Genomic DNA, 19,733 nt, shown 5'->3' with positions numbered 1-19,733 from the left:
CCTGACAATGGAGTCAATGTGAATATCCCACTTCAGGTCCTGAGAGATGGTGGTGCCCAGGAATCCGAAGTCAAGTCAAGTTCAAGTCAAGTTGAGCTTTATTGTCATTCCGCTACATGTGGGGACATATAGTATAGGATCCAGTTACAAAGGGAATTGTTAAAGCCCAGCAGGTTTAGCTTATTTATGAGCTGTTGTGGGATTATTGTGTTGAATGCCGAGCTGAAGTCAATGAACAGCATTCTAACATCACAGGCCTGTGGCGGGGACTTGTAGTCAGTGATGGTCTGAATGGCTTGCCACAGGCTCCGTGTGTCTCTGCTGTCTGTGAAGTGGTTGTTGATTTTTTGGGCATATGACCGTTTTGCTTTTTTGATGCCACAGGACAGACTGGCTCTTGCTGTTTTGAGGGCTGCTTTATCTCCTGATCTGAATGCTTCATCTCTGGTCTTTAGCAGCCCACGAACCTCTGCTGTCATCCATGGCTTCTGGTTTGCACGTGTGGTGATGTCTTGGTGACTGTCACATCATCAGTGCACTTTTTGATGTAAGCAGTCACAGTTTCAGTGTACTCATTCAGGTCTGTGTGGTTGTTGTAGGTGGCTGCCTCTTTAAACATGTTCCAGTCTGTGTCCTGGAAGCAGTCCTGCAGTGCTGAGGTGGCATTGTCTGGCCATACTGTGATCTGCTTTTGAACCGGTTTGGTGAGTTTGAGAAGTGGTCTATATGCTGGGATTAGCATAACAGTGATGTGGTCTGAATACCCGAGGTGGGGGCGGGGTTCAGCCTTGTAAGAGTTCTTAACTGTTGTGTAAACAAAGTCCAGTGTGTTGTTTCCTCTTGTTGCAAAGTTCACATGTTGGTAGAACTTTGGCAAAACTGTCTTTAAGTTTGCGTGGTTGAAGTCACCGGCTATGATGAAAAAGCCGTCGGGGTTTTTTGTTTGTTGTTCACTGATGGTGCTATACAGTTCACGAAGCGCGTCCTTAGCGTTTGCACACGGGGGGATGTAAACCGCAATGATAACAATGGCCGTGAACTCCCGCGGCAGATAGAACGGTCGACACTTCACAACCATAAACTCCACCAGCGATGAACAGTGTTTTGATAATACCGCAGCATTGTTACACCAGTCTTTGTTGATATACACACACAAGCCACCTCCGCGTGTCTTACCAGACAGTGATGAATCTCTGTCCGCTCGGAAGTTGGTTAGCCCGTGCTGCTGAATGGCGGAGTCCGGGATGTTGTCGTTTAGCCATGTTTCGGTGAGAACAAACACACAACAGTCCATTGCCTCATGCTGTGTAGATCGACTGAGTTGAATTAAGTCCAGTTTGTTTTCCAGAGAGCGAGCGTTTGAGAGCATGAGTGTTGGAAGAGCCAGTCTTGAGGGGTTAGCTCTTAGCCTAGCTCGTATACCTCCGCGCTTACCGCGCTTCCATCCTCTCTCACACCGCTTGCGACACTGCCTTGTGCGGGTAGCGTCAGTAGGCGAGGCCGCGGTCTCGAGGTCTGGCTCCAGCAGTAAACAAAGGCCTCGTAGCTTCTCAGTAGCCGCCGGCGAGAGTTGATGCTCGTATGCGTTGCTGATATCCAGAAGACTTTGGCGATCATAGATGAATTCTGGGGTGATTTCCTTAAGAGTTAGCGGTAAACTTACACTATTTGGAGACGAACAGACGACATTAAACGACATAAAAGCACCGTCTTTGGGACCCGGAGCAGCCGCAGCGATCGATCGTGCCACCATCTTCCCTCAAGACTGCAGTGGAATGACTCCACTGCAGTCACAGTGCTGTTCATGATGGTGAGTGGGGGGAGAGCAGGGGGGTTTCTCCTGAAGTCCACAATCATCTCCACAGTTTTGAGCGTGTTAAGCTCCTATTCTCTCCTATTCCATCCACTCCTCTCCACTCTTCTCTCTTTTTCAATCCACTCCTGTACTCTTCACTCTCTATTCTCCTCTCCAATCCTCTCCGCTTCTCTCCACTATTCTCTCCTCTCCTCTCCTCTCCTCTCCTCTCCTCTCCTCTCCTCTCCTCTCCTCTCCTCTCCTCTCCACTCTTCTCCTCTTCTACTCCTCTCCACTATTCTCCTCTTCCCTCTTCTTCTCTCCGATTCAATCAACTCCTCTCCATACCTCTCCACTCCACTCCAGTCCACTCTTCTTTCCTGGTCAATTCACTCCTCTTTTTTCCTTCACTATTCTTCTCTCTTGTTCAGTCCACCACTGTCCTCTTCACTCTTTTCTACTCATTCCTCTCTTCTCTTCTGTTCAATCCTCCACTCTCCTCTCCACTCCACTCCTCTTTAAGCCCGGCTCACACAGTGCGATTTTGGCCACGATTTGGTCGTCTGAGACAAATTTTGAAAATCCTAAAATCCTAAAAGATTCCTATAATCCTAGGCTAAAATCGGTTGTCTAGATCGCTGGTTTGACATGTTTACCGACAGCCGATTAATGGCCGTTGCGATCAATTTTTTCCTCCGATTAAATTCTGGCAGTGTCAGAAGATTTCAGACACTTTCCTGCAGTGTGACATCTCCTACGACGACCGTCAAACCAAGAACCAATAGGAACACTGAACTTGAAGACGCAATAAGCGCGACAACTTCAAACTTAAACTTCGTTATTTGTAAAAACAATATATGTACAAAGTAAAGTTTACTTAAAGTTTATTTATTAAGGGGCAGGATGTTTAAACTCGAATAACAAAATTACCTTAAGCTCGCTCTGTAGAACTGGAAGTCCATAAAGTCCTCTTTTGCCCAGCCATGACTTGCTCCACACACGTCGTCTTTTTCGTTTTTTTTTTTTTTTTAACATCAAGGCATGTAATTAATAAAACTAAGCTACACGTTGCTGTTGTTTGCTAGATACCATTATAGCGAGAGAACGCGGGTCACGTATTGATGACGTAAAACTCCGGACAAGTCTTCTTGAGTAGCCTACGTCCGTTTTTATCATGTCTTGACTGTCGTACAGTCTGACATTAAGACAACTGAGATCCTACAGTCTGACATGGGGATCATGTTCGTACAGTGTGACAAGCAACAATCGCAAAAGATTATTAAAAATCGCACAGTGTGAGCCCGGCTTTACTGTACTTTTCAATCCTCTGCTGCCTTCTCTTCTCGCTAACTTTTCCTCCACAGCAAACCCAATAAGATCAGAACAAAATCTGCAAATGGGAAATATTGTGCATTCAGGTGAAAGAAATCTAGATGTTTGACACTACTAGCTAACTAGCTTTTGACAAATCACTCACTCTATATACTGTACAGTACTATATACAAAAAAAGGATGCATAATATATAGTGTGTTTACATCTTACAGAACATTTGTATTGTTCAGTATTAACGTTTAGTGCAGCCTTTAGTTATCCTTAGTGGCTTACTATCTGTCTGACATGAAAAACACTTCAAGGACAACACCAGCCTTCATATACTGTAAGTGTATTTCTAATAATTCCTCACTCCAAACGTATCCCTGAAGCAGCATTTATTCTCGTATCTATTTCTTTAAGTCCAATTGAAATTTTCGCAATTTCTCAACTTCCGGTCGAAGCAAAATGGACATATAGGACACATACCCCTCGTAAAGCATACGATTCTGATCCAGTGTTAATTTTGACAAAACAAATTTTTATTTAGTTTTAGTCATAGTCTTTTGACTAAAATGCCATTTTAGTTTTAGTTATATTTTAGTCATCTGAATTGTTTTAGTTTTAGTCTAGTTTTAGTCAACGAAATACAATAAGATTTTAGTCGACTAAATGTAAAATTGAATGGGTTTGGATAAATTGTAATGCATTAATTTAGAATTTCTCAAAAATTTCCAAACCCATTATATACTCCCAGAGAAAACATTTATTAATTAACCTGTTAATATGAATCACTTTTAAAGCTTGAACATGCAATAGAGAAACAGATTTAACTGCAGTGAGATAAAAAGTTTTCACAGACGAAAACGAGACGATAACTAAATAAAAAACAGCTTTAAATGACGACAACTACGAGGACAATTTAGTGACAGTTTCGTCAATGACAAAAAAATGTTGTTGATGAAAATAATGACGAAAATTACAGTGTCAATGAAATTAACACTGTTCTGAGCATAAAAAAAAAGTAATTCTCTACCCCATTCCTGTGAGGAGTTATGGTCGTTTAAAGGAACCACAGAAATTAGCTAAAACGGCTAAAGCTAGCTAAGTAGAGAATGAATGCTGCTACTACAGGGATACATTTGGGATGAGGAATCATCAGAAATATACTTGTTTGAAAACTGGCGTGGTCCTTTCAGTTAATTACTATTACAATATCCATATTACCATTCTTTTCCCAAAACGCTAGGGCAGACCTACCGGTATTCACTGAAGTCACTGTCACTTACCACAGACAATGATGAGCAGCTTCGAAGTCCATTGGTAACCATTGGTTACCGTTGGTTAGTTGTTCCAGACAAACTCATTCAAATTACTAAGATCATGTGTGTGTGTGCGTAAGTGTGCCATGATGTTAAATATCCAGCATGTTTTACAGAATTTTGAGAGCAGCCTAAAATTCTATTGAGGTTCTGAGCCTGCTGATCAACTATTAGTGAAATCATCACAGATACATTGATTTTGGTTGGATTTTTATGATTTTTTCTGTGGAATGAGTATACTGTTTGGTGAAAAGAATGACATATTGACTGATGTCATAACTTGGGGGAATAGTTGATTGCCAGTGAAGTAAAGATGAAAATATTGGAAAAAAGTGAGAAAACGCCAGATTTTTTGGCATTAAATTAATGCAAAATCATGTAGAAATGTGTTTTAAGAGTTATTTTTTCAGTGGATGTTGTCAGAACATGTGTTCGGTGTACCTGGAATGCATTTATTGACAGCCTACCAAACCCACTGAGGATTTGAGGAAAAAATTTTTTTTTCACATTTTTCTAATAAAAAATAAAGGGTGCATACACTAAAATGGCCACAAATTGTTTTCGCAATATTTCCGGCAGAGCAGACCCTCCAATTATTGGTTCATAGGGTCAAAATTAACAGAAAAAACACAAATAAAAAGTATGACAGACCATGTCAGGTTCAACCCATTTTTGAGACTTTGGCTCCCCGACTAGTGAGTGAACGGGAGGAGTGCAGGGATATAGTGCTGCTGATTAGTGCTGACAGGTGGCGGTGATCAGAAATCAGGGGTTTGGGATCTGGTGAGTATCGTTGGTGGAGACTGCGGTGACTCTCTGACACTATGTTAGACTGCTAAAAAGTGAATGAATGAATGAATGAATAATGTAGAAAGGAGCTTGTTGTCCATATTTTCAGTAGTTGGTCACATTCTGCATTTCATCAAACTTTCCTTTTGCATTTTCACTCCGCAGAAGTGCACAAAATATTTCTTCTTTCCAACATACACTATTTCTGCATGAAAAGAGGACGAATACGAGAGAGAGCGAGAGAGAGAGAAGCACATCCCCCAGTGCTTACTCTCCCCATAATGTGTGTTGAGCCAGCAGTGGGTTTGTCCTTAAGTGGCCTAAAGTAGAATGAACAGACAGAAGAACCAGGGGGAGTGGGAAATTGCAGAGCCTTTAATTATGCATGGGGAGATTGCATGGCAGGCCTGAAACCAACAAGCCCACACAGTTTCTTTGAAGTCTCTGATTATAATTTATCTCATATCTGGAGGAGGAGGAGGAGCAGTGTGACACCATACAGCTGAAATAATTGTGCTCTTGAAAAGACAATTGACTAAACTAAGAATTTAAGCTGAACTGGTGTTTTCTATTTTCATTACATTTAAAAATACTGCCACGTTGATGACATTTATTGTAGACCTTAGCAAAGAAGTATGTAATGTAGCTATTCTTAAAAAATCCTTAGGCCTTATATTTCTTCTTCAAATGGATGACATTATACTGCTTTCATCAGAATAGAACAATGCTTGTGCTATTTTGAAATGTTGTATTGTCTAAAGAGAGAAGGAATGTGTTTGCTGTCCTATTTAATTTCATTTATCTTACATGTGTTTCTATTGATTTATCCATGCTGTCATGCTTCTCGTGGACTTTGACCATTGCTCACCGTTGTGTTTGTCTCTTGTAGAGTGAGATCATCAGACACTGGGGCTACCCAGCTGAAGAATTTGAAGTGGTCACTGAGGATGAGTACATCCTGAGCGTCAATCGAATCCCACATGGGGTCAAAAACAAGGATGGACAAGGTAAAGGTTTGAGCTGGCATGCCAAAAGATTTGAATGAGCCCATTCATGCGTTTGTTTGGCTTGGGTTAGCATGAATTATTAAAGATGGGAGCTTTTTGTCCTCACTAAAGTGGCCGTCTGAAAGAGGAATGTCTGTAAGATGAACTCTGAATTCTCACATTCACTGGTTCACTTGTGAAGCCATTATGAAACATACACTGTCACATGAGATGTTCACATCTGAACCTTAACATCTTAACATCCCATGGTTTTTAATAGTCACGTAGCAATTTAAAGAGGGGAGAGAAGTGGTTTTAGATGAGTCTGTGTTGAATGGAGGAGGACCTCCTGTAACACGCTCGTATAACGCAACCCACACATGATGTCGTCTTGGGGTTTTCTTCTCACGAATGTTAAGATCTCATGACCTCTCGTGATGGTGTGAGGTTATTAGAAGATCCTGTTTCGTAAATTAATTAAGTTAGTGTTTTTTTCTTGTTTTATACTTAGAAGAGATATGATTTTAAAATAGTTAAGAATCTGATGGAATATAAATTCTAGTGTATAGAGCAGAAGTCTCAAAATGGCCTAAGTTTCATATGGCCCCACAAGTGTTCATAGATAAATCTTTATAGTAAATCTTTATAAAATACCAAATATATATACATATATATTTATATATAATATATACATACATATGTACAGTATACACACACACACACACACACACACATATATATATAAATATATATATGTGTGTGTGTGTGTGTTTATTGTACATATGTGTATATATATATATGTGTGTGTGTGTGTGTGTGTGTATATATATATATATATATATATATATATAACTATATATATTAAAACACTTTTAATTAAAAATCACAAGTAAATGTTATCTTTAGCAAAATGAATCTTAAAATGAATATCCATTTTTCACATTTTACTTTAAAAAAGTTAATTTAATTTATGTGGAATGTAATACATTTGATTAGCTAAGCGTTTTATTTTTAATTCATTTAGAAAAAAATAGGATAAAACTAAATATCTGCCATTTATAATTGTTTTGTGTGTATCAGCAAATATTAAAGTAGGTGTCTATAGAATAAATCAATACCAGCTATGACATTATCAGCTGAAAAACAAAGGAATCTCTGTGATGATAAATCGGGCTGAAATCAGTTCAGTTCAGATGAGTGTTATTGTGGTGTTAATGTTCTCGGTCCTGTACAATAGTGCTTCTGGAATCAGTATTCAGTTTGATATTTAGCGCTCCCCATATTTCATTAATGAGCAGAGAGATCTCTAAAGCTCATGCTCTCACACTAATCTCGCCAGGGACGCCACTGGAGCGGAAAACCAATTCAACAGCCATACATCAGCTTCCACTCTCCCTCGCTGTGCTAACACAATATCTCATGTTTTTCTAAATGAGAATACATTTCCCCGACACAAATCCCTCTGCTGGAGGATTTGAGGGCCTTTGAAAAACTTTGGCCTTGTGCATCTTTGCTTTTCACTATTATTAGATTAAGAGCGTTGTTGGCTGCGTTCTTGTGTTTGACCTTCAGAATAAAATTGGCTTATACAAATGAACGTGTGGAAATCTATTCGGTACATTTATAACCATACTTAATCAGGAAGACTGGGAATTTTGAAGACTACTTTAACAAGACAAACCCTGTGAGCCATTTTTGTTTTATGGTGATCTTACAGCTGTGTGTGCTGAGAACTGGTAAATGTTAATAATAAATTCAGAAATATGATAAATAAGTAAAGCGCTGGTGGATGGCTGGTGCTGAGTGGTGTGACGTTGGGTGTGATAAGCACTGAAGCTCTGAGGTGGCACACAGGATACGCAACTCATTTCCTGCTGTCCCAGTTCTCCAAGTCACACGAGACACTGTGCTGCTTGGCACGAAAGAACACCAAGGAATGACAATACTTTTTAGAACCAAGTGAGGTTTCACAAAGACAGTCTCACCTGAGAAAATACACTCTCGTTCTTTTCTCCAGATTTAATAATACTTTTAAAATGCAATCCGTACACACAATGACTTTAATACAACTCTTCTGTAACAATTTTGGAGTTAAAATCATTTAGATTTTTTAAAGTAAAAAATGCCAGGGTGATCTTTAAAAAATGTAAATAATTAAGTTTATTTATTATTTTATTTGTGTTGATTTTATTATTTATATTATTAGATAAAATTGTGAATTTTAACAAAATTGCTACACTTATAATTAATATTAGAAAAACCTCGTCTGCCAAATGAAATCATGTAGTGCATTATCAAATCATGTAGGCGGGGGGAGGGGTTGGTAGAAGGAATGGCTGGTATGAAGTCAAACAATGCTATCAGCTCAAGGTCTGTTTGTGCTACTGAGAAGACCAGCTCACATCCTGTTTCTGACAGATATTCACGATAAAGGTCCCAAAAAAGAAAGGATGGCATTATCAGTATAAAGCTAATGCACACACTCCCTCTGCTGGCCAAACATGTAATCTCTAAAAACATATATGAGTAAATTTGATTCAATTTACATCCATTGAAGTGACATTTTTTGGTCTCTTAATTCATATTTCAGAAGCCAAGCCTGTAGTGTTCCTCCAACATGGTCTTCTTGCTGCTGGAAGTAATTGGGTGACAAACCTGCCCAACACCAGCCTGGGTTTCCTGCTAGCCGATGCTGGATTTGATGTGTGGATAGGCAACAGCCGTGGGAACACCTGGTCCAGAAAACATGTCAGCCTTGACCCTAAACAGAAAGAATACTGGCAGTTCAGGTACAAGAACAATATTTTTATGAAAGCGTTTAGCATCTGGTTTACACTTTCTCATCACAAACCAACCTTTCTAATTTAAGATAAAACATTTAAGATAAAAGTTTGAAAATCATTTTTGTACACACACTACAATCCACAAGTCTATTATGCTCATCAAAGCAATTTATTTGATCAAAAAATCAGTACAGTAATATTGTTAAAATACAATAACAATTTAAAATAACTGTTTTCTTTTTAAGAATTTATTCCTGTGATCAAAGCTTATTTTTCAGTATCACTACTCTAGTCTACAGTGTCACACAATCCTTCAGAAATCAATTATAATATACTGATTTGGTACTCTAAAATAATGTCTTATCAATTTTGAAAAAGTTTGTGCTGTTTAATATTTTTGTGTAAAGTGTGATAAATTTTTTCAGGGCTCTCTAAGTTCAAAAGATCAGTTTACTTAAAATAGAAACATTTTTCTTGTAAGTCTTCCTTGTATTTATTCAAGCATTTATTTCCTCTTTTCAGCTGACACCTGTGTGCAGAGCTTGAAAACTAGTCATACTTAAAATTTTGGCATTACTCTTGTTCTTGCCTTGCAAGCTCTGGTATTTCCTTCAGGAAATGCAGATCTAGTTCTTATTTTTTTTAAATTCTCTGTTGGGTTAATAATATATCAGCCAGAATACTGAACTAAAAAAATCTGTTTTTTTTCTTTCTGTGTTGTTTCTGTGTGTGTGTGTGAGCCAGTTATGATGAACTGGCTAAGAAGGATCTTCCTGCAGTGATAAACTTCATTACAAAGACCACTGGCCAGGAGCAAATCTTTTATGTGGGCCATTCCCAGGGAACCACTATAGGTATCACATATTCTCTAAGCATTTTAGAGTGATTCATTATTTTGATCTGCTATTCATCAAATCACTGGTCTACAAAATATGCTCAGAGATGTGTTGTGCATTATGCATCTTCCCACAATGACAGTAGACAAATGCATTGTCATATGTGTTATTGTGTGGGAATATCTCACAGCTCACATCAGCTACAGTACTTCACACTTTTGCTATGCATGATGTGATTTCAAGCCTGATATATTTTAATATTTATATTACATTATATATTATATATTTATTTCTTCTTGAAATGTTGATGCATAACTTCCTATTCTTGCTTCTTAGCGTTCATCGCTTTTTCAACAATGCCGGAGCTGGCCAGCAAAATCAAGATGTTCTTTGCTCTGGCTCCTGTTGCCACAGTGGGGTTGACCAAAAGCCCCATGACCAAATTGTCTGTTATTCCAGAGTTTCTCATTTGGGTGAGCATTTTGTTTATAACATTATACTATAGCTCTGTTCCAGAAACTAGAAAACTACCCTATTGCCTACCTAGGCAGCTGCCATCTAAGGATCAGTCCTTTGAAAGAAAGGATTTGGAACGCTCTACATAAGTAGCAATACTCTCAATTGATTTTTATAGTTGACACTACAATTTTGCTAAGCTAACAGCATGAAGAAATAAATTAAAAATACAAATATTGGAAAAAATTGTGTAATTAAAATTACACGTTTTAATTATATATCTACTCTATATAATATTTTGCTCTTGTGATGCCTTAAAATCTAACCTCTGTTGGTAGTTTACTAGGTTTTGGAACAGAGCATATAACTCATATTTATAGTGTTTTTACACCTTCAAAATTAATCAGTAGTCAATAAAAAAGTGTTTTCCTTACAAATGAAGGTCGTGGGAGTGAGTTTATGTTTTTTTAAGGTTATTTACACCCATGATGATAATTGTTATGTGTAATTTTATTTATTAATTTTTTTTTACATTTGTAGGATCTCTTTGGACAAAAGGACTTCTTTCCTCAGAATGAGTTGATTAAGTTTTTTGCCACTGAGTTCTGCAGCAGAAAGCCTTTGAGTGTGCTGTGCGGGAACATCTTCTTTCTTCTCTGTGGTTTTGATGAGAAGAACCTGAACATGGTAGAGCACTTGCTTTGTTAGATCATGCTTTTTAATGTCAGTGAATTTAAGAATGTTCCTTTGTGAGTTCCTTTATCTCTCTTTCAGAGCAGAACACCTGTGTACACAACACACTGCCCAGCAGGAACCTCAGTCCAGAACATGGTTCATTGGGCTCAGGTAAAAAAACAAAAACACATAAAAACTCACAGTTTCTGTGACATGTCTATGTGCCTTATGAAATATCCCTCTCCACCTGCAATACATTTTAAAACATCCCCACATTATTTCCTCAAAATATGTGAAAGCACAACCACCAGAAGTTGCAACAGTTCCTTAATCTGTCTCAGAGTAAAATATCAGTGTGAAGTGACAGAGCAGAGAAGCATTGAGGTGTTTCAATAGGGTCTTTTGGACCTGCTTGACCATATTTCCTTGCATGTGTTCTAAAATGCACTCAGGAATGGTGAACGAGAATGTTCTGGAGAGTGATTTTGAGCCTCTCTGTGATGGTACCACAAGGCGTCGCTCACTAGCAGATCAGGGGATGTAGGTTCGTAATAGTGAATGGAAGTAGGAGGGTGCTGAGCCTGTGGTAGTTCTGTATGCAAGCATCAGTGTCTTGAACTTGATGCGAGCTGCCACTGGTAGCCAGTGCAAGGAGATGAAGAGAGGTGTAACATGGGGTCTTTTGGGCTTGTTGAAGATCAGTCGTGCCGCTGCATTCTGAATCATTTGTAGAGGTTTGATTGTGTTTGATGGCAGACCAGCCAAAAGAGCATTGCAGTAGTCCAGTCTAGAAACGACAAGGGCCTGGACAAGAAGTTGTGCAGCATGCTTTGTCAGAAAGGGCCTGATCTTTCTGATGTTGTGTAGTGCAAACCTGCAGTATCGAGCAGTCTTTGCAATGTGCTCTTTGAAGGTCAGCTGGTCATCAAAGATTACACCAAGATTTCTGACCGAAGTTGATGGGGTAATCATTGATGAGCCTAACTGAATCGTGAAGTCATGCTGTAGAGTCGGAGTGGCAGGGAAGACCAGAAGTTCAGTCTTTGCCAGGTTGAGCTGTAGGTGATGTTCTTTCATCCATGCCGAGATGTCCGCCAGGCAGCCTGAGATCCGTACAGCTACCGTTGGGTCATCTGGTTGAAAAGAGAGATAGAGCTGTGTGTCATCGGCGTAGCAGTAATAGGAGAAGCCATGTGCATGTATGATGGGACCCAGCGATGTAGTGTATGTGGAGAATAGGAGGGGTCCAAGAACCGATCCCTGAGGAACTCCAGTGACCAGTTGATGTGGTTTGGATACCTCCCCTCCCCAGGCCACCCTGAAGGATCTACCGGTGAGATAGGATTCAAACCAGCGAAGTGGAATCCCAGTGATGCCCAGTGATTAGAGGGTAGACAGAAGAATCTGATGATTGACAGTGTCAAAAGCAGCAGAAAGATCCAGCAGAATGAGGACTGATGATTTGGAATCGGCCTTTGCAATTCGCAGGGCTTCAGTGACTGAGAGTAGCGCAGTCTCTGTTGAATGTCCACTCCTGAAATATATACATACAGTCGTGAAAAGGCTGTGAAAATTCATCTGCATTGTTAATCCTTTTGATCTTTTATTTAAAAAATTAACAAAAATCTAACTTTTCATTGGATAATAATGGGGGGAAATATCATTATGAAATAAATGTTTTTCTCTAATACACATTGGCCACAATTAACGGCACCCTTTTATTCAATACTTTTTGAAACCTCCATTTGCCAGTTTAACAGCTCTAAATTTTCTCCTATAATGCCTGATGAGGTTAGAGAACACCTGACAAGAGATCATAGACCATTCCTTCATCCAGAATCTCTTCAGATCCTTCAGATTCACAGCTCCATGACGGTGCTTCTTCTCTTCAGTTCACCTCACTCATTTTCTACAGGGTTCAGGTCAGAGGACTGGAATGGCCATAGCAGAAGCTTGGTTTTGTGCCCAGTGAGTGACCCATTTTTGTGTTGTTTTTAAGGTTTGTGTTTGGATTATTGTCCGGTTTGAAGATCCAAGCACGGCCCATTATAAGATTTCTAACAGAGTCAGTCACTTGTTGATTTTTTATCTGTTGGTATTTGATAGAATCCATGATGCCATGTCTCTAAACAAGATGTCCAGGACCTCCAGCAGAAATATAGGTCCACAACATCAAAAATACAGTAGTATATTTCATTGCTGTTTGACAATTTTGTTTTTAAGGTTTTCTGACTAGTTTCTGCAGTTCTCCAGCTGTGGTCCTTGGAGAGTCTTTAGCCACTCAAACTCTCCTCCTCACCGTGCATTAGGACGATATAGACACACGTCCTCTTCCAGTTAGTTTTGTAACATTTTCTGTTGATTGGAAATTCTTAATTATTGCCCTAATGGTGGAAATGGGAATTTCCACTGCTCTAGCGCTTTTCTTAAAGCCACTTCACTAATTTGTGAAGCTCAATTATCTTTTGCTGCACATCAGAAATATATTCCTTGGTTTTTCTCATTGTGATGGATGATTAAGGGAATTTGGGCATTGTTTTCCCTCCTATTTATATTTCTGTGAAACAGGAAGCCATGGCTGGATAATTTCATGTTCATAATCACCCTGGAGTGCTCAAAATTGTGAATATGAATGGGAATATACTTCAGATATTTTACTCATAAGAATTTCTAGGGGTACCAATAATTGTGTCCAACATGTATTTGAGAAAAACATTTATTTCCTAAGATTTTCCCCCATTTTCAATTGTTTAAGTTCAATGAAAGGTTAGATTTTTGTGATTTTTAAATAAAAGATCAAAAGGATTAATGCAGGTTTATTTTCAGAGCCTTCTTTGATCGTATTTACCAAGGGTGCCAATAATTCTGACCATGACTTTATATATATATAAATTTCTATTGTAATTACCACTGTTTGGAAACTTTAAAGTGGATGGACAGGACTCCATTGTGAGCACAACCTTTGAAGGTATGGCAAAACGCTGATTAATTCAGTAAGACCATAGTTCTATGATGCAGCAATTACTTGTAAAGATAATTAAATGCAGACTACACCTTACTCTGTATGTCTTAAGGCTGGTTCACACTGCCCCACCAAAGACTAACTAAAGGCAACAACTCAGACAATGTAAAGATATCTGTTGGATTCATGTTAAGAAACAACTGCCAATTAAAGCCACACAAAGACTGATCTTTGATACAAAAGGCAGTATAAAACATCTGAACATTCTACTTTATAATTTTACCTGTTCTTAAATACATTTCTTGTATTCTTTATACAGGCTGTGAAATCCAGTAAGCTTATGGCATATGATTATGGAAACGCTGGGAATATGGCACATTATAATCAGGTAACATTGAGGACTTAACATTTCTGCCTATAAAGGGACCCAAAAATGAAAAGTCTGTTATAATTTACACACCCTCATGTATATATACGCATTTCTTTGTTCTGCTGAACACAAAACAGCCCTAATCCTAACCAAACAGCCTCCTGCTGACTTCCAAAACTGTTTAGTTACCAACATTCTTCAAAATACTTTATCCTCTTTTGTGTTCCACAGAAGAGACAGTCATACAGGTTTGGAAACGATGACTAAATGATGACATAATTTCCCTTTAAACTAGTTTCACCACTAACATACTAACTTGCCTATCCAAGGCATTTTTGAAATACCGTAGACTCTCATGAGGATGAATGTGTCATGTTTGCTGTCACTCTGAGAGTCAGTAGTGGAACTGAGCAGTGCTTGAAGTGTTAAAAGTCTCTTCCTGCTTCTCCATTATCAGTCGACCCCTCCCCTGTACAACATGCGGGACATGACGGTACCCACAGCCTTGTGGTCTGGTGGGCAGGACACTCTGGCAGATCCGCAGGACGTGGCTCTACTGCTAACACAGATACCCAAATTGGTGTACCACCGTGACATTAAACACTGGGAGCACCTGGATTTCATCTGGGGTTTGGATGCCCCACAAGAGATGTACAACAAAATGATCGAAATGATGAGGGATAATGTGTGAAGAGACATTTTGATTGAGCAGCACGTTTTATCAGCAGTTTTTAAACATTCCTTGAGCTTGAGCTAATACTCTTGTACCTCTTTGTTTGTTCTTTCTGTAAGCAGATGAACCCATTTGTTTGAGGTGCTGGTAACTGAATCTGCAGTTTGCAAATGTAAATTTGATATTACAAACTGAATTAAGCCTTCGAGCCATTACCCAGACACTGAGTTTTACATTCATGATCAGGGGTTGCCTTTTAGGACATAAACTTGTTGAATGTGTTATTTTAATTTTTTTTTACTTTAGCTTTTACTAACCACTACATCCTCAATATCACTATACTGTAGCATTTCATGTCCTGTCTTATGGCCTTGTCATGTAATCGACTGATTTTATAAAACATGACTGGAAATAAACATACATCGATGCAGAAAATGTGTATACGAAAAGTAATTTCACTTAATGAGAGGATTTACATTTAAATCAACAATTCGACAATCCAAATCCATTTGAAATCTTACAGTGAAAAAAAAAAACAAAAAAACAAACTGAATATACATATACAATACATTAAATTACCAATATACAATATAAGAAAATCAACAACACAAATATGAGTAATCAAATGAAAAACTAATTCAGATATGCTTAAATACATCTTTCATCTGATAAATGCATTTCTTATAACATTAAGTGTAACAATGTGTGGTTCAAAGTGTAAAACATTGTGACAGTTGGTAAAAACCCAATCTTAAACTCAGCTGGTGAATTGTAAAGGACCCCACTGCTGTTGCACATGACAAGTCTCTTCTCTCATGTCATCTATTTATACTCACATTGATTTTGTTAACATTGTAACAATTTTGTGGAATTGTAGCCTCTTTGCAATATCTAGTGGGGTTTCATGATTCTGTAAAGAAGACAGAAACAACTTGTCAAACTATTAAAAGAGTCACACAATGTGTCAACAGAGAGAAAAGAGAAAACAAAATGTATGCTTGTTTCACATCACAGATCAACACCAGTTTCAAATCCTGTCAGTCTCAGCAAATGTAATTTCTCTAAAGCACTTCATTACTTGTTAAATTTAACATTCACTTATCAATTTCTCAGTTGACATTAAGAGAATGGGTTGCTGCTAAATACAGTGCAACATCTGTGTCACCTGTCACTACTTTGTTCATTTTCACCTTATCTACTGTGTAGAGAGTTTACATTTTTTTTACGGTTACTTTAATAAAGAAGACGAAGACAGTAAGATTACAGATCTCTATATAGAAATTCATGTTGAAATACTTGCTATAAATAATTAACTTACTTTGTTCTGTACTGAAACATCTGCATTTTTCTCCAATAACAATGGAATGATCCTTTGACTTTTTCTTTGGCATGCATAGTGAAGTCCAGTGTTCCCCTTCTGAAAAAAGCAAAGCTGCACAAATTATACCATGAACATCCTTTTTAGCATGATAATTCTCTCTTAATTACCTAATTTCCCACTGAAAAAACAAAACACGACGAGTGTTCTACTTACATAGTCTACAGCATTTACTTCCACCTTAGTGGCCAACAGAAGCTCCATCAATTTCACATTTTTTCTTTGCTTCTCTTCCTTTTGAGAGATAAAATGTGCAATGCTTTAATATTGTCTAATTAAACACATTTAGATCAGTCATAAATTAAAGTCAGATTACTAAGTGATGGACAAGAACACCTTTAAAACACTTTCTATTCCTGTACACTAATATCAGGGAAACACCTGATCTCAACAGGTTATGATTAATTTTCAATTTCAATTTTTTTCTCAGACAGTAACTAGTCTCTTACAGAAATGCCATGACTGAGGGATAACCTACCATAATAAGATAACCAATTAACAAGATCGGCATTAATATGGCAATCATCAAGTAGTCCAGGAAGGAAAATGTTCTTCTCGTGGCATAGTGCAAACAAGTCCTTTCTTTCTAAAGGAAGAACATACACATAGATGTTTAAACAAGCTGACCGCACAAAATAAACAGTCATTAATAAAATGTACCACAGGGTGAGTCAGAAAAACAACATGCATTAAAATTAATAATTGCACATCACGCTCACTCATAACAATACAACTGCAGCAGCATTATGATAACCACAGGACTATTTTCAGTCTCCTCACTTATGCAATACCTTATTTCTAATAGACACATTTGAATTGTAATCTAGAAGGTATTTGACAGTCCTGAGGTGTCCCCGTCTACAGGCAGCTATGATCGGTGTGTCTCCTGTTCCTTCATCTTGAACATTTACATTTTTGGGATCTGCTGAGATCAGTTTTTGCAACTTGTGGATGTCATCGTCATAAGCTGCCTGACACATTGGCTATAGAAAGACAGTAGCACAAAATATGATTAGAAATAAGCACATGAAACAATTAATTATCCTATGCCTAAAACATTTAATAAGACTAAGACAACTAAAGTATAATTAAGGAGGCATTTGATTTTGGCCTGAAACATGGCTTTATATCAGATAGGTTGATGAGCAAAACAGGTCTGGTGACATCCCACGCATGACAGATAACTTAACACATAAACACACCCTTTTCAAATACAACATTACAGCAAAAAACTAAGAAATACAAAAAATATATATATATATACATAAAAGGTACATAAAAAGTGAAGTATTTTCCTTTTCACGCACAATAAACTATATTATGTCTCTGAAGATCTAGAAGGTCACACCGTAATGAAAATAACAACAGCAGTGCCATTTAAAAAAAAAAATAAAAATAAAAAAAATAATATATATATATATATATATATATATATATATATATATATATATATATATATATATATATATATATGATTCTCTGGCACAATGTGAAACTATGTCCTGTATTGTCTGTGAACGTGTGTTAAAGTGTCTGAGAAGAGGACAGTTATTTGGCACTGGCATGTCACAAACGTTAAAAGAAGCATAGGCCTAATTATTTTTTTAGTCGGTAGAAAAACATAATGTTGACACAAAATTGAGGTATGAAGAATAAAACTCCTTAAATTTAGCATAACACGATCAGTGGATTATCATAATCACCATCAGTTATATGAGCCAAGTCAGTAGTTTTCTTAAGAAAGAAAGATCAAGACACGTTTCAAAGGAGTTACTCACCTCTGAGTACAAGATTCCCATTTGGCTTCCTCTGTCCCTTAAAGGGTAACAAAACTAGTAAATCCTTAATGCGGACTCTGAGGTTATAGAACTACCAGCCCTTTACTAACTTGTTTGCTTTTCACCTTGCGAGCTGTGTGACACAGGGCCTCAGAGAAGGGTGTGTTCATGGAACAATGACGCAATCAGTGCCGTTCAGCTGTGTAGCCGTCCATTCACATACACTCATTTCCTCTCGACAGAAGATAGATAGACTGACTAACATGCCAGTTTAAACATGCAGGTAGCCTATAATGAAAACAGTTTCTTAAGTAAGAAGAACCAAGAAAAACTAACGACCGAATAAATAAATGACAACTGGCCTTGTCAATCAATCAATCAATCAATCAATGCAGTTGACAAATATAATAACGTTTCTGTTATTACACATCAAGATAATACCATCCATATAGTTTCTAGTTTCTAACCAGATCTGATTTTTATAGGGATATCTGGCACTGCCTGTAAATCTTTCTTTTTTTTTTTTTTTTAATTGAGCAAATATTTATGTATTTGTTTGTTTGTTTTTTTTCAGTTAGAAGTTGTGACTAGCCTACTGTCTGTGAATACTGAGGGATGTGTAAGAAACCATCAAATTCTTATCTGGTATAATGACTGTACATCTGCCTGTCTTTTGCCCTCCACACTTTATTAGAGAATAATGTCTCTGACTCATAATACTAAAATTTGAATTTTAAAATTGTGATAATAGTATTTATTTAATTAATTTATTTTTTACTGAAAAACTTTGTCATGAATTTACCGGTAAAATATGTGACCCTGGACCACAAAACCAGTCATAAGTAGCACGGGTAGGCTATAGCAATAGCCAACAATTTGGGTCAAAATTATAAATTTTTATTTTATGCCAAAAATCATTAGGATATTAAGTAAAGACCATGTTTTATTTATTTAGTCATTTAGCAGACGCTTTTATCCAAAGCGACTTACAAATGAGGACATAAGAAGCAATCAAAACCAACAAAAGAGCAACAACGTGCAAGTGCTATTATAAGTCTTGGTTAGCCTAACGCAGTACAGATAATAATTATTATTATTAATTTTTATTTTTTTATAAAAAGACATATAGATAAAATAAAATGAGAATAGAGAGTGCTAGAGTTAGAGGGTCAAGTAAAGATGGAACAGATGAGTTTTTAGCCGTTTCTTGAAGATGGGTAAGGATTCGGCTGCCCGGATTGAGTTGGGCAGGTCATTCCACCAGATGGGAACAGTTAATGAAAAAGTCCGTGAAAGTGTTTTTGTGTGTCTTTGGGATGGTACAATAATGCGTCGTTCACTTGAAGAACGCAAGCATCTAGAGGGCATATAAGTCTGAAGTAATGAATTTAGGTAAAGGGGTGCAGAGCCAGTGGTGGTTCTGTAGGCAAACATTAATGCCTTGAATTTAATGCGAGCAGCTATTGGTAGCCAGTGCAAATTGATGAACAGAGGCGTGACGTGCGTTCTTTTCGGCTCATTAAAGATTAATCTTGCAGCGGCATTTTGGATTAATTGTAGAGGTTTAATAGAATTGGCTGGAAGACCTGCCAAGAGAGCCTTGCAATAGTCAAGTCTG

At 37.7% G+C, this 19,733-nt stretch overlaps 2 protein-coding genes across 2 annotated transcripts in view; one reads left to right on the top strand and one right to left on the bottom strand.

Annotated features, from left to right (window-relative positions):
- Window positions 1-15,484, top strand: part of LOC306857720 (putative lysosomal acid lipase/cholesteryl ester hydrolase) — a 28,556-nt gene extending 13,072 nt beyond the window's left edge. Inside the window, exons 3-10 of the mRNA XM_079397831.1 lie at window positions 6,108-6,225; window positions 8,795-8,993; window positions 9,732-9,841; window positions 10,160-10,296; window positions 10,820-10,966; window positions 11,054-11,125; window positions 14,236-14,304; window positions 14,744-15,484. Of these exons, the coding sequence (XP_079253957.1) occupies window positions 6,108-6,225; window positions 8,795-8,993; window positions 9,732-9,841; window positions 10,160-10,296; window positions 10,820-10,966; window positions 11,054-11,125; window positions 14,236-14,304; window positions 14,744-14,977 (1,086 nt within the window). The 3' untranslated portion in view covers window positions 14,978-15,484. The remainder of the gene's footprint in view (window positions 1-6,107; window positions 6,226-8,794; window positions 8,994-9,731; window positions 9,842-10,159; window positions 10,297-10,819; window positions 10,967-11,053; window positions 11,126-14,235; window positions 14,305-14,743) is intronic.
- Window positions 14,989-18,279, bottom strand: LOC306857751 (ankyrin repeat domain-containing protein 22-like). Its single transcript, XM_079397879.1, has 6 exons — window positions 18,116-18,279; window positions 17,129-17,320; window positions 16,816-16,923; window positions 16,494-16,571; window positions 16,278-16,376; window positions 14,989-15,869 (listed from the first exon to the last, which is right to left on the bottom strand). Exons 1-6 carry the CDS (start codon window positions 18,134-18,136, stop codon window positions 15,792-15,794), a joined length of 576 nt encoding a protein of 191 aa, XP_079254005.1. The 5' UTR covers window positions 18,137-18,279; the 3' UTR covers window positions 14,989-15,791.
- Between the last annotated feature and the right edge of the window lie 1,454 nt (window positions 18,280-19,733).

The sequence above is a fragment of the Barbus barbus genome (genome assembly GCF_936440315.1).
Source record: "Barbus barbus genome assembly, chromosome: 38".
NCBI classification, from domain to species: Eukaryota; Metazoa; Chordata; class Actinopteri; order Cypriniformes; family Cyprinidae; genus Barbus; species Barbus barbus.
The sequence above is the reverse complement of the archived record's forward strand: the minus strand, read 5'-3'. Positions and strand labels throughout refer to the sequence as shown.